The sequence below is a fragment of the Mercenaria mercenaria genome, chromosome 2, assembly GCF_021730395.1.
Source record: "Mercenaria mercenaria strain notata chromosome 2, MADL_Memer_1, whole genome shotgun sequence".
NCBI lineage: Eukaryota > Metazoa > Mollusca > Bivalvia > Venerida > Veneridae > Mercenaria > Mercenaria mercenaria.
This window is the reverse complement of record NC_069362.1, coordinates 87,771,421-87,786,681: the sequence shown is the minus strand read 5'-3', so window position 1 is coordinate 87,786,681 and position 15,261 is coordinate 87,771,421. Positions and strand designations below refer to the sequence as shown.

At 34.8% G+C, this 15,261-nt stretch overlaps 1 protein-coding gene across 1 annotated transcript in view; it reads left to right on the top strand.

Annotated features, from left to right (window-relative positions):
- The first annotated feature begins 303 nt into the window (after window positions 1-303).
- LOC123562345 (helicase with zinc finger domain 2-like) overlaps window positions 304-15,261 on the top strand; it is an 89,583-nt gene continuing 74,625 nt past the window's right edge. The window contains exons 1-11 of the mRNA XM_053527106.1: window positions 304-376; window positions 2,091-2,225; window positions 2,952-2,979; window positions 6,119-6,319; window positions 6,576-6,612; window positions 6,940-7,064; window positions 11,645-11,830; window positions 12,515-12,548; window positions 12,858-12,992; window positions 13,726-13,895; window positions 14,455-14,503. Of these exons, the coding sequence (XP_053383081.1) occupies window positions 2,113-2,225; window positions 2,952-2,979; window positions 6,119-6,319; window positions 6,576-6,612; window positions 6,940-7,064; window positions 11,645-11,830; window positions 12,515-12,548; window positions 12,858-12,992; window positions 13,726-13,895; window positions 14,455-14,503 (1,078 nt within the window). The 5' untranslated portion in view covers window positions 304-376; window positions 2,091-2,112. The remainder of the gene's footprint in view (window positions 377-2,090; window positions 2,226-2,951; window positions 2,980-6,118; window positions 6,320-6,575; window positions 6,613-6,939; window positions 7,065-11,644; window positions 11,831-12,514; window positions 12,549-12,857; window positions 12,993-13,725; window positions 13,896-14,454; window positions 14,504-15,261) is intronic.

Genomic DNA, 15,261 nt, shown 5'->3' with positions numbered 1-15,261 from the left:
GGGTACGCCGCATCATGCCACTTTTCACGATCTAAAGAAATAGTGTTAGAAAAGTTTTCCGACACCCTGTAACAAGTATGTTTTAGAAATTTCGTTTATGCGAATATTTTTGCCACTAAAATGAATTATGGCGTACTTTGAATACATTTTTTACGAAGGAAATACAAATAAATGGTTAGGATTGTTCATTTTGATCAGAAAAAATATATAAAGCGATTTATATTTTGATATGGTAGATCTACTGAAAATAAAAAATAATAAAAAAAGGAGCAATTTTTCGTTTAGATAAAATTATTATTATGAAAAGAGCACAACCACAACATGCAATTCCAAAAATAGTGCAATGTAATTTTTAGCCAACTAAAGTGTAGTAGTGGTAGGTAAATGCGCGTCTTTTCAATATCTGAATCGCCTGGCATCATTACCTTTTGTTACGGATTGAAAAGTGTCTAAAAGTTTACTAGACTTACCGGATGTGTCTGCCAAGCCCAGGCCAAGCAGGTCAAACTGTCTGCTTGGATGAAATAACCGAACGACCCAGTATCTAACTACATAATTTGTTTCCACGTTTAATTTAGAGATTGAATGATAAAATGTTAGACTCCCATTTACAGCTACTTGACGTGAATTGGTTGCCAGACAGTACCAAATGCTGGATGTGTGGTTTTGGCTGCCACAGTTCTGGCTACCACGACTTAGCTGAAATTATTTTTATTTTGTGAAAGCATATAAACATCTTTAGCTATGGCTGCCATAACAGTCATGGGGAAAGAGTTTCAAGACTTGTCTGACATTTGGTTAGAAGACCCAGGATATCCCGTCTGACTGAATGGAAACTCGACTGACCGAAAACATGTTGTAAAGAGAAAACAAAAACAATTATATATTAGATATGTACAAAATGAACAGATGCGTAAGAAAACTACATCGTAAAAATCACTTTGGTGGTAGTAAAAATTGGCTTGCTCCATACCGTATCGGAAATACAGTCCCGACCATCCACGTGACTCGGACCAGTTATTTCTTATCGGACAGGTCTGACTTGCAGATGTGGTTTCGCCATACTGGCCATAACTTATTTGATGCTATTTTTATTGTTGATGTTCACGTCCATTAAAATTTGGCTAAGATACAGAAATCTATACAAATTTTATTTAAAGTTTTTAGTATATAATAGTACATAGACAACATTAACTACGTATAGCTATGTATATAACAAAATTCATAAAAGATCGTATTGTAAAATTTTGAATTCTGCCAAAAAATCCAAAAATAACAATTTTGTACTGGCAAAAGCGTTTTCCATGTTAAGAGTAATTTGATCTTGACAACGGTAAAGGTAAAGCCTAAAGGTAGTTGACGCATTGGTCGAGAGGGCTAAGAGGCTGTCCTAAAAAGGTGAAGGACCCAGGTTCGATCCCTGGCTACTCCCATAGTAGTGTGTCATTGAGCAAGGCATTTTGTCAGGATTGCCTCATTCAATCCAGCTGTGAATGGGTACCAGTCAGTGCATGGCTGGGGGTAAGGCGTAACTGATTTAAATTGTTCTTACGAAACAGGGTTGCTGAAAAGCTCTAAAGAGCTTCTGTTCATTGTTTCACAGAGCCAATTTTTATTTACCTTTATCTTTAGCGTGACATATTTATAGCACAATTCATAGTTGGGTTTCAAAACAGGGTTTGTTTCAGAGGTCTTCTTATTGATCTGAATTGAATTCACTTGATGGAATTTATGAAACTGTCACAGTGAACAAAATTCAAATAGCCACCGACTGGCTCAGGGGGCTTGGACGGAGAGAAGCGCATATATTTTTTACAAACAGCTCTTGTTTGATACTTATATGTTTTTCAGAGTTTTGAAACAAGTTTGTCATGTTTGTCAGTACCCTCTTTCCTGCACTTGTTTCACTGCACCTTTGCAAAACATTTTGGAATGAAATCGTATGTTATTCACAGAATGTATCTGCACTAATGACATTCAACTGGAAAATATATAACCAATTGGTATACCAGTTTAACAATTTTTCCAGTTAAATGTAATTTACAGTTACTAAAAAGCAGTTACAAATTGTCTGCTATTATATTTTTTAGGATTGAAAGTTGATAGGAGAATATGGATCAACCCTGGGACCAGGTTTACGCCCGGGATGTCCCGCCAGATTTTGAAGAGATGAGGAAAAGAGAGGATCGTAAGGAAAGAATAAAACCATACTGGGATCTTTTAGTGTAGGTTGAGTTTATACATATTAAGCTGATTTTAAATATTAAAATTAATTGAACGCATTGATAAACATGTAGTTTACTTAGGTAATTTGAAGTTCTAGACCAGTATTTCTAACAAGCTTAGATTAAATATAATTATCTCAGTGCAGGAAACATCATATAATTATGTAAATCTAAGATTTGAAAGAGACAAATTTATGCTTTAAATGTCCACACACATATTTTTATTACGGTACATGATAAATTGCCCATCTATGACCTGACTATAGTTCAACACTAAAGTTTACTGGGTGTAGAATGAACAGGTAAAGAAAATAAAATACAAGAACTTATTTATGAAGTCATGTAAAATACAGTTACTGACTTATGTTGAGGTCAATATGTGTTTATATTACAGGTCCGTAAAAACACATATTGACCTCAACATAAGTCTATAATTGTTATATTATATGTCCTTCTCAAATGCATTCATTTGACTGGCCCATATTTCATACATTATCACTTTTGCAGGTCAATATCGCTTTTTGCGGACCCACGTGTGCACTCATTTCGACCAATCAAATTAACGCATTTGAGAAGGGTATATAATATTAAATTTTATTAAATGGCTTGCCCGTCAGTAGTCAAAATATTGACCATAAAGCCATTCAGTAAGTATTTATGATTCTTTTTACTTGCTTTAGGGATATGTTATCATTTGCATTAAAATATTGTTTTTTTCTTCTACAGGAATGACAAGGAGCCTAAAGTAAATAAGGTAAACTTTAAAAAAAAAATCTACATATGTGGAATGTTGTGTTAAGTATCTATGCTGATGAGAATGCTGTGTATGTAATATAACATTCAGCAGTTATTCCAGTCATGCTTGAATTAATGTCTTCACAGCTGTAAAGCTATACTATATATCTTACCCTGTCTTTGTGCTTTCAACACGTGGAAATATTCTTATAATTTCAAAGAAATACCATTTAACTGACTTCCATACATGTGTATTACTAATAGAGTTTCACTTAATCCGGTGCTAGGGGACATGAGACTCTCCTGAACAGACTCAGTCAAACTGAGTCTGCTATTATTCTGCTTGGTTGCATTCTATGCTTCCAAAGGATCTTTTTACAGATTTTATTAGCCCACCATCACTGCGTCCGTGGTCCGTCTTCCCTCCGTCCTTCCGTCCGTTAACAATTTCTCGTTATCACATCTGATCAGAAACTACTGGGGGGATTTTGACAAAACTTTGTCAGAATGATGTCTTGGTACCCTAGTTGTGTCCCCCTGAAAATCAGAATGGTTTAACAATTTTTGTGTGAGTTATGGCCCTTCCTTTATTTTTATAATTTACATAGATTTATATTGGAAAAAACTTTGAAAATCTTCTTGTCCAAATCACAGGGCCTATGGATTTGATATTTGGTATGTTGCATCATCTAGTGGTCCTCTACCAAGATTGTTCAAATTATTTCCCTAGGATCAAATATGGCCCCGCCCCAGGCGTCACATGGTTTATATAGACTTATTTAGGGAAAAACTTTGAAAATCTTCTTGTCCAAACCACAAAGACTATGGCTTTGATATTTTGTAACGTAGCATCATTTAGTGGTTCTCTACCAAGTTTGTTCAAATTATCCCTCTAGGGTCAAATATGGCCCTGCCCCAGGGGTCATATGGTTCATATAGACTTATATAGGGAAAAACTTAGAATCTTCATGTCCATAACTTACATCATTCAAATTTTGACCACATGTATAGTTTTGAATGGCAAGATGAACCTTGACATGAGTTGACCTTGATCTTGACCTAGTGACCTACTTTCACATTTCTGTAGCTACAGCCTTCAAATTTGGACCACATGCACAGGTTTGTGTACTGAAATGAACTTTGATCTTGAGATTGACCTAGTGACCTACTTTCACATTTCTGAAGGTACAGGCTTCAAATTTGGACCACTTGCATAGTTTTGTGTTCCGAAATAAAATTTGACCTTGATTTTGACCTAGTGACCTACTTTCACATTTCTCAAGCTACAGCCTTCAAATTTGAACCACATGCATAGTTTTGTGTACCGAAATGAACTTTGATCTTGAGATTGACCTAGTGACTTACTTTCACATTTCTGAAGCTACAGGCTTCAAATTTGGACTGCATGCATATTTTTGTGTTCTGAATTGAAATTTGACATTGATTTTTACCTATTACCTACTTTCACATTTCTCAAGCTACAGCCTCCATATTTGAAGCACATGCATAGTTCTGTCTACCGAAATGAACTTTGACCTTGAAATTGATCTAGTGACCTGCTTTCACATTTCTCAAGCCACAGGTTTCAAATTTTGACCACATACACATTGTTTTGTACCAAAATGAAATTTGACCTTGATTTTGACCTTGAGTTAGTCTTGAAATTTGGAACATTCAAAAATGGCTGAGTGGATGGTGCCAAGATAACTCTGTAATCTCTTGTTAGGTTAATAGGTTAAAGGTCAAGGTCAGATTAAACCAGAATGGTAGAACTTTTGTTTACAGTGAGCATATAATTTCTGTTCCTTGTGCAATAACTGAATGCATCAAGGGGGGCATTTCGTGTTCGACAAGCTCTTGTTTATAATTTGATTTTTACCAAACTTGCACACAACTTGTATCACCATAAGATCTTGGTTCCTTTCTTGAACTGGCCAGATCCCATTATGGGTTCAAGAGTGATGACCCCTGAAAGGGCCAGAATTAGCTATTTTGACCTTGTCTGCACAATAGCAGCTTCATTTATGATTTGAATTTAATCAAACTTGCACAAAACTTGTGTCACCATTAAGATCGCGGTTCCTTTCTTGAACCGGCCAGATCCCTTAATGGGTTTCAGAGTTATGGCCTCTGAAAGGGCCAAAATTAGCTATTTTGACCTTGTCTGCACAATAGCAGCTTCATTTATGATTTGATTTTAACCAAACTTGCACACAACTATCACCACAAGATTTTGGTTCCTTTCTTGAACTTGCCAGATTCCATTATGGGTTCCAGAGTTGGCCCCTGATAGGGCCAGAATGAGCTATTTTGACCTTGTCTTCACAATAGCAGCTTCATTTATGATTTGAATTTAATCAAACTTGCACAAAACTTGTGTCACCATAAGATCTTGGTTCATTTCTTGAACTGGCCAGATCCCTTAATGGGTTCCAGAGTTATGGGCCCTGAATGTGCCAAAATTAGCTATTTTGACCTTGTCTGCACAATAGCAGCTTCATTTATGATTTGATTTTAATCAAACTTGCACACAACTTGTATCACCATAAGATCTCGATTCCTTTTTATACGCCCTATTATGTTATCGCCTAGGTGTCCGTCTTTCTGTCTGTTGGTTAGCAATTTCCCTTCTGCTCTGTAACTCTTGAACCCCTTAAAGGATTTCAAAGAAACCTGACACAAATGTTCACCTCATCGAAACGATGTGCAGAGCGCATGTCAAGGTCAAGGTCACACTTTGGGGTCAAAGGTCATATGAATTTGTTTTGTGTGTATATTGCTCTGCTTTTGCGTTGCATTGCAGTGCTCTTGTGTTTATTTGGCAGATCCTTCTTTTGTTCACTTACAATAATTTTTTTTTAATTATTTCCCTTTTATGTTACTATAAATAGCTTATTTAGTAACTTTCTTACTATTGGCCACAGGGAAAAACCAAGACCACTTTTCTTTGGTACAACATGGATGGTACCTCCAATTTATAGGTGTATTTTGACATATCTGTACCTTTAAGAAAATTTCAACTATATTTTCTCATGATTCTTTTGATTGATCTTGATTATGATTTTTTGACCTTCTTGTCTTTAAGTGCAATGATAACAGGTGAGCGATATAGGGCCATCATGGCCCTCTTGTTATGATGTACCTCTGTTTCTTTTCAGGATTCATTAATACGTTTAATGCATGATTTGAAAGAGGAGGGAAATGCCTTGTTTAAAGATAGTCATTTTGATATAGCCTGGATGCACTACCGAAATGCTATATTTGTTGTTCGTATATTGGAGAATCGATTTTATCACACGGTTGAGAAGGAATTTACATCTTCACTCTTCTCAAATAGAGCATTTTGTTGTTTAAAGAAGGTAAGTTGTTGATTCTGTGTACATGTTGTCCTTAAGTTGGTAGGTGTCATTGTGTATCTATTTTAACCAGGGTATTTAAATATAAAACAATGCATTTAATAAACTGAGGTAATGCTTCCATATTATAATATTGATAGTACCAAATGTTCATTCTTAAAAACCAGCTGCACTTAAATGTTGATTTCCTAGAGATTTGAATTTCAGAACTTGCAATGATCAAATTGTAAATTAAAACTTTTCTCATCTTTGTTTATAGAGTATGTTTAAAGAGGCAGTACAAGACTGTGAATCAGGTAAGTTACTGATTAAACACTAGTCATAACTCTTTCTTAAACTGTTAAAAAACCTAGATTTTGAATTTTGCTTAAATGCTAAGCATAGATCTTCCACCTGATGAAAACTGCATTATAAAAAGCTATTGTTTATGTGTATGTTAGAAGATTTTATTATAGTTTAGTTTTAGAAGTACACTGTTACTTTTCCAAATAACCAAAGGTTAGAAAAATATTTCTGTTAACTGTAAAGTCATATCTTTTTCCATAATATTGGAAAGAAAACTCAATAAGCTTGACTTACTTGGTGTACAACTGATCTTGTGATTGTTTCATACTTTATTTTAGCTATTGGTGTATTTCCTAAGAATATCAAAGCCTACTATCGACAAGCCTTGGCATATAAGAATATGAAAAAGTTTTCTGAAGCATATAGATCCGCTTGTAAAGGACAGGAAATGCAACCTAGCTCTGTAAGTCTTAATTTCATAGAACTGGTAAAGATACTACTTGTTCATTGTATTTAACCTTTAGCCAGCTTGCGGCAAGTGATTCTGCCTTTGCGACCAGTGTAGACCAAGATGAGCCTGCACTGTTCGCTCCTCAGTCAGTAAATTTTCAATGAACACCCCTTTGAATAATAAATGGTACTGCCCAAATTGAATGGTACACTAGTCCATTTTTAGCTCACCTGAGCAATGCTCGGGTGAGTTTTTCTGATCACTCGATGTCCGTCGTCTGTCTGTCTGTCGTCTGTCAACATTTAGCTTGTGTATGCGATAGAGGCTGTATTTTTCAACTGATCTTCATGAAATTTGGTCAGAATGATTACCTTGATGAAATCTAGGCCGAGTTTGAAAATGGGTCATCTCGGGTCAAAAAACTAGGTCACTAGGTCAAATCAAAGAAAAACCATGTGTATGCAATAGAGGCTGTATTTTTCAGTTAATCTTCATGAATATTGGTCAGAATGATAACCTTGATGAAAGCTAGGCCGAGTTCAAAAATGGGTCGTCTCGGGTCAAAAACTAGGTCACTAGGTCAAATCAAAGAAAAACCTTGTGTATGCGATAGAGGCTGTATTTTTCAATTAATCTTCATGAATATTGGTCAGAATGATAACCTTGATGAAATCTAGGCCGAGTTCGAAAATGGGTCATCTTGGGTCAAAAACTAGGTCACTAGGTCAAATCAAAGAAAACCCTTGTGTATGCGATAGAGGCAGTATTTTTGAATTGATCTTCATGAATATTGGTCAGAATGATTGCCTTGATGAAATCTAGGCCGAGTTCGAAAATGGGTCATCTCGGGTCAAAAACTAGGTCACTAGGTCAAATCAAAGAAAAACCTTGTGTATGCGATAGAGGCTGTATTTTTCAATTAATCTTCATGAGTATTGGTCAGAATGATTGCCTTGATGAAATCTAGGCCGAGTTTGAAAATGGGTCATCTCGGGTCAAAAACTAGGTCACTAGGTCAAATCAAAGAAAAAAATTTGTGTATGCGATAGAGGCTATATTTTTCAATTGATCTTCCTGAAATTAGTCAGAATGATTGCCTTGATGAAATCTAGGTCGAGTTTGAATATGGGTCATCTGAGGTCAAAAACTAGGTCACTAGGTCAAATTAAAGAAAAACCTTATGTATGCGATAGAGGCTGTATTTTTCAGTTGATCTTCATGAAATTTCCTCGGAATGATTGCCTTGATAAAATCTACATTGAGTTTGATTATGGGTCATTGGACTCAAAGAGTAGGTCACTAGGTCAAATCATAGTAAACTCTTCTGTATGCTATAGAGGCTGTATTTTTCAATTAATCTTCATGAAATTTGGTCAGGATAATTGCCTTGATGAAATCTAGGTCAAGTTCAAATGTGGGTCATCTGGGTCAAAAAGTAGGTCACTAGGTTTAATCAAAGAAAAACCTTGTGTATGCGATAGAGGCTGTATTTTTCAACTGATCTTCATGAAATTTTGTCAGAATGATAGCCTCGATGAAATCTAGGTCAAGTTCAAATATTGGTCATCTGGGTTTAAAAACTAGGTCACTAAGTCAAATCAAGGAAAAACTTTGGTGTATGCAATAGGGACTGCATTTTGCACTGGACTTCATAAAATTTGGTCAGAATGGTTGCCTTGATGAAATCTAGGTCAAGTTTGAATATGGGTAGTCTTGGGTCAAAAACTAGGTCACTAGGTCAAATCAAAGAAAAATCTTGTGTATGAGATATAGCGGCTATATTTTTCAATTGATCTTCATGAAATTAGGTCATAATGATAGCCTTGATGAAATCTAGGTCAAGTTCAAATATTGGTCATCTGGGGTCAAAATCTAGGTCACTAGGTCAAATCAAAGAAAATAATTGTTTACACGCAAGATTTTTTGCTCCAATTTTAATGATAATTGGTCAGAATAGTTTTTTCCATGAAATCATTAGGTCAAACATGTTTACACTGTTATGGTGTGTTATGGTGTGTTTCTCAGGTGAGCGACCTAGGGCCATCTTGGCCCTCTTGTTAGCTCGACTATTTGAAGAATAAGTAGAGCTATCCTACTCACCACAGCTTCGGCGTCTCACCTTGGTTAAGTTTTTCGTACCAGTCCAGATTTTGACAAAGTCACTTGTTTACCATCACCATGTCCAGTTTTAGGCAAGAGTACATAACTCCATCAAAGATTTTGGCTGAATTATGGCCCCTTTTAACATACAAATCTTGGTTAAGTTTTTCGTACCAGTTCATATTTTGTGTAAAGTGTTTGACATATGGCTTTGAAACTTTTATCACTTTTTATTGTAACAGTCTCTATCTATAGGCAAAAGTACATAACTATGTCAAGTATTTTGACTGAATTATGGCCCTTTTTGGACTTGAAAAAGTCCACGTTTCATCAAAACTGATGTGTGGTTTTGAAATTTTAAACATTTGTTTATCATCATGATTTCCATCTGTAGGCTATTTTGGCTGAATTATGGCCCTTTTTGGACTTGGATATTGGTTAAGTTTTTTGTTCAAGTCCACGTTTTGTCAAAACTATTTGATTTTTGGCTTTGAAACTTTGAACACTTGCTTATCATCATGATTTCCATCTGTAGGCAAGAGTACATAACTCTGTTAACCATTTTGGCTGAATTATGGCCCATTTTGGACTTGGAATTCAGTTAAAGTTTTCATACAAGCCCATATTTTGCTTAACCTGTTCATCATATGGCTTTGAAACTTTGACCACTTGTTTACCATCATAGTCTACATATGTAGGCAAGACTTCATAACTAGTACAAGGACTTTAGCTCAGTTGTGGCCCCTTTTTGACATAGAAATTAGTTAAGTTTCGCATACCATTCCATGTTTTGTCTAAACTGTTTGATATATGGCTTTAAAACTTTGAACGCTTGCTTACCATCATTGGGTCACACATTGCCATATAGCACAAGACTTATCCAAATCCACAAATACAAGTACATTGTTTGTCTAATCTATTATTTTTTTGTCTGAAAATCTCTGGTAACATTTTGACCCCATTCTTCCATCAATTCGAATAGCAGGGTAAAGGTTAAGGGTGCACATGTATTAGCAAGATTCTTAACGGAATCACGAATTCAGAATACTTCAGCATATTCAGATGAAGTACTGTTATCTCATTCTTACTGAATGAGAATGTTTCAGCTGGTAAGGAACAGGTTGAAAAAAAATGTTATTCAGATTAGAACTTTTTAATTTGTGTAATTACTACTAATTTTAAAAAACTACTGTCTAATAAACTAAAGAATGACTGCAATACATCTCACTCAACATTTGTGAAATTGTAAATACTTTATCTTAGTAACAAAAAATGATTCAGACCAGGACACATAAGGGTAAGGCAAGCATTTCAAAAAGCCAAACTTTGGGTTGGAGAGGATAATAACAAAGGAAATTTTAAATTAGGGAAGCTAAATTTAAATTGGGGAAGCTAAATTTAAATTTATACTTAATTGATGAACTTGACAGCGGTTTTGTTGTTCTTATTTCTATGGAAACCAGTATGTTTTGAAAGAAAGGTACAATTTTTGGAACACCCTGTAGGTGAAACTTGATCTATATAATCTCTATATATAGTAACCAGGAGGTTTTTCCACTTTTGGTTTAAAGAGAATATAGTCAAGATGAGTTAAGTCTTTACATTACTGGTACTTTTTATTTGGTTTTAAAAATAAGTCCCCTGACCTTGACCTTTAATGATATTGAAAGTGAAATTAGACTTACAAACTTGTTTTGTCATATGAGTTTGCATAGGATTCAAAAATTGAACTTGTCTTACAGAGAAAAGATATACATTTATTTTTGTAAGTATATATGTTTACAGAGTTAACCATGTAAAAACAGTGAATTCTGAATAGCTCTATCATCATTTCAAAGAAATAACACTAAGATAAAAAAAAATATGTGAAGTAATGGGAAAGCAATATTGTATATTTTTCCCATTTCCTGATGAGTAGCTATGATTCAGCATCAGGATACAAACATAAGCAGCCTACCTTTCTTGCCGTAAAGGACCAACTAAATATTATAATTAGTCCAGAGGTCCTTAGACCGAAATCATGTATTAAATCATGGAATGGCATCAAGAACTAATTCAGAAAATTGAGGCTATGACTTCTCTTGAAATATAACACAGATTTTTGCTGAAGTTTGTATTAAGCACATGACAGTTTGTACTATTGGGATATTTGAACATTAAAATGAAATTTAATGTATTTTGTCTCTTTTAATATATGTCATTTGTTCTTCACATTATAATCGGGAAGTTTTCCATCTGGCTTGTGAAATGTTGGTTGTGTCTTCACAAGTGTGAAATGATGCCACAGTGGGTACATGGGATCTTCCTCCAGCTTGATAGGCTTACAGGAAAATTGCCAAGTTCCTACCCTCTGCTCACATTTGTAACATCCATATACTTGCACTGTGGGCTGCAAAAAGGACTTAAGAACATTTTCGTTGTTATACCATCTATAATGAACTGTCAGGTAATTCTTTATTTAATTAACAATACTTCACATTGTTTGTTTTCAGGCTTTAAAAGAATTAATAGATGAATTAGAACCAAGGATAAAAGTAGGATCTAGATCAGCTGAGTCACAGGGGAGACAAACAGCTGAAGTGTCGGCTAAATCTGCCTCTGTATTGGGCACAGTAGATGATGCTGCACAACCCGATAATGAGTGGTTGACTGGAACTAACATTGCAGTCACACAAAAGGTCAGTATAGTTAGCTTTTGAACATTTTGGAAATATAAATGTATATACCACTTTCATTAATGATATAGCTTAGCTGATGGTGTCATAAGGATGAGCTCTAGGCCACCATTAAAGACAAAATTTGTTCAAAGGCAAGCTTTTGAAAGGCAGTATGTCCTTCTTTGATTCGTGTAAGGGAAGTTGTTGGTTATTACAGAGAATAACAAACCGCCCAGGAAAGCGTCGGTCTATGGATCGCGGGGTTGTGAGTTCGGGCGGGGCATATGTTCTCCGTGACGATTTGATAAAAGACATTGTGTCTGAAATCATTTGTCCTCCACCTCTGATTCATGTGGGGAAGTTGGCAGTTACTTGCGGAGAAGAGGTTTGTACTGGTACAGAATCCAGGAACACTGGTTAGGTTAACTGCCCGCCGTTACATGACTGAAATTCTGTTGAAAAATGGCGTTAAACCCAAGACAAACAAAAAATATTGCAGAGAATAAGTCAGTACTGGTAAAAAATTCAGGAACATAGAACAGAATAGCTGCCTGCTGTTTAACAACTCAAATATTGTTAAAAATCACAATAAATCTGTATCAAAAAGTTAATAACCAAGACAGGTTATGGTATATTCTTCAAATGTTGTTATAGTTAATCACAATGTAAAGCAATCTGTTGATGTGTTAGCCTGATTCTTTTCAGCAACTTGAAACAAGATCAAAGATGACAAAGAAAAGTAAGTGATCAATATTTCTTTTGATATTCTGATAAATTGTTTTGAATTATACATATTATAAAACAGTTTTTAATTTATGTATTATATTAAACTTACTTTGAAATGGCTAGTGCTAAAAGTCTTGAAATACTATGCTTCATCAATGTGACAGCAATTTAAAATTTGTTAAAGAGTGCAATATATTCTGTAAAGTATTTCTGTTGATAATGTAAAAATGAAAGACCACATTGACACATTTATGAGTTGTTGTCATAAAAAAACATTATAACAAAAGAAAAACAAGAAATAACGGCCATTAAATTATTTCAGCTAAAAAGAAGAACAAGGGTTCAACGAGTCCTGTAAAGAATGTTATTGTATCAAGTATTGAACCAGAAACAGAAAGTGACGACCCCAGCCCTGCTGAGTATGAGGATGATACAGAGTTTGCTAACTTGCTAAGAGGTTAGACATTGTTTCCACTTAGTCTGTAGTAGGTCAATAAGACAGTTTGAAAGAGTGTTGACAAAATTTTTGAAAAAGAAAGTATTAGAAAATATTAAATCCAAGGAAATTGAAGGATTAATTTTACAAGCAGTGGTAAAGTTTACTGGTATGTTATTTTCCTTTTTAAAGCTGGTAAAACCAGTAATATTTCCCTAGTTGCTAAAGGTGCTAACATTCTTTAGATCATGTATGTGTATGGATAGTGTTCAGTATTATCTTTTGATAAATTTACAGTTGTAAAAGTCCAGGAAGTAAATATATCAAATGACCAAGACATCTGCTTGGTTTATTGTCTGTTTTACCACGGTTCAGTGCACAGAAGTGTGGGAATTGAACAATGAGGGCATTAGTTCAAGTGGTAAAATATCCCAAGAGTCTGAATGACAAATTATGGTGAATCAGATGATAAAACCACTATAAGGCATTGTTTATTTTCATTCTAACATGGTAATTGAAAAAGTCTGATAAAATTTTGATGCACTTTATTCTTTTGAGTAGTTATGGTTAAAACACCATGTGACAATTGATGCCATTATGTTCTGAACTATTGTTTATCACAGAATTTAAGATGATTAAATTTCTTTGTTTGACTGACAGAAAATTCAAACCATGTTGGAACAGGTGATTACATCTACTTTACTATAATCGTCTATAGAGATTTACGAAACAAAACTAAATTTGTTGTGAACAGGAGTTCAGAAGAATACTGCAGCAAGCAGAATGGGAACATTGAATGGTCGAGGTATGTCTTCTGGTGGTCTGGATATTATAGCCCCGCCCACAGTTGAGGAAACACCATGGTCATATTTTCCTCACGATACTGAAGAAGATCTGAACAAGACTGTTACTGATGATAATCAGGTACGTAGCCTATAACCATGAATATCTACTAGTATATTCTGTATACTGTAAAATCATTTCATTTCGTGGGCATGAAATTTCGTGGTTTTGGTCAAAACGGCAATTTCGTGGGGATATGAATTCGTTGATTTCAACTTTTGAACATTAAATTAATGGGAATTTTGCTTGTTCCTTTGGATTAAGTTTCATGGATTGACTCAACCATGAATCAACGAAAAGTAGTGCCCCACGAATATTAATGATTTCACAGTATAGTACAAGAGTCTTCATGTCAGAAAAATGATAGAAGTTAGAATCTCTAGCTGCTCACTGTTGTTGGTTTAAGTCTTCCACCAGTGAGAGGAAGTGATTAGGCAGATTTGTGGGAAGGTAGTGTGTTTCCACTTATATGGAAGAATTTTTCTTCATTTTATTGGGTAAGATAAGTCTTATTTGAAGAATTAGCCATTTGATAAGAAATATTATTTCTGCATAGTTATGTTATTTTGCTCTATTGCATGTAAAAATTGAAATATTCATACAGAAAAGTATGATGGTAATGTGATTATATTGTTTACAGACTGTTGCTATGGGCCTCGACAGTTTCTCTCCAGCAGTCCAATCTACAGGTATATCTACAAAACAAAAATAATTTTCTAATTATGTTAATTATTTTCATAAATTAGAATGTTTTTCTGGGTAAAAATATATCAAAATTTAAAACAAAATCTTACAAATATATTTTTTCTTCATGAGGATTTTGGGGTATTTTTGCAGACCTTTGGAATGAGGTTTAGATGTTCCCTTCATGTAAACTTTATTTCAGATGTTTATTAATCCCACACCAGGGGTGTGGGGTTATAGGAATGGTTTCCATCCTTCCGTCTGTCAGTAACACTTTGTGTCCGCTCTGTATCTCCTAAACAACTTCAAGGATTTTCATGAAACTTGGGTCAAGTCATCAACTCATCAAGACATGTGCAGAACTCATGAGTCAGCCATGTTGGTTAAAGGTCAAAGTCACAACTCAAGGTCAAAGGTTTGAGCCTTCCATTTTGTGTCCGCTCTGTATCTCCTAAACCCCTTGAAGGATTTTCAAATTCACTGATGTCATCATACATCATTACATGGACTATAAAATATACTTAACAATGTCAATGCTTCCACCCAATACCATCAACCCTTTCACTATCCATAACAATGGCGGGGGATATAGCTCTGTCTTTCAGACTGCCATGTTATTATGAATGCATACACTGAAATGTTTTAAAAACCATACATATTTTTTAGGTTCTGCTAAATTTTCTTGTGAATAGATGAAGTAAAATGCTTTCTCACAAGGCCATTATAGACATACACAGTTTCTTATGTTTCATTTTGAAATCAT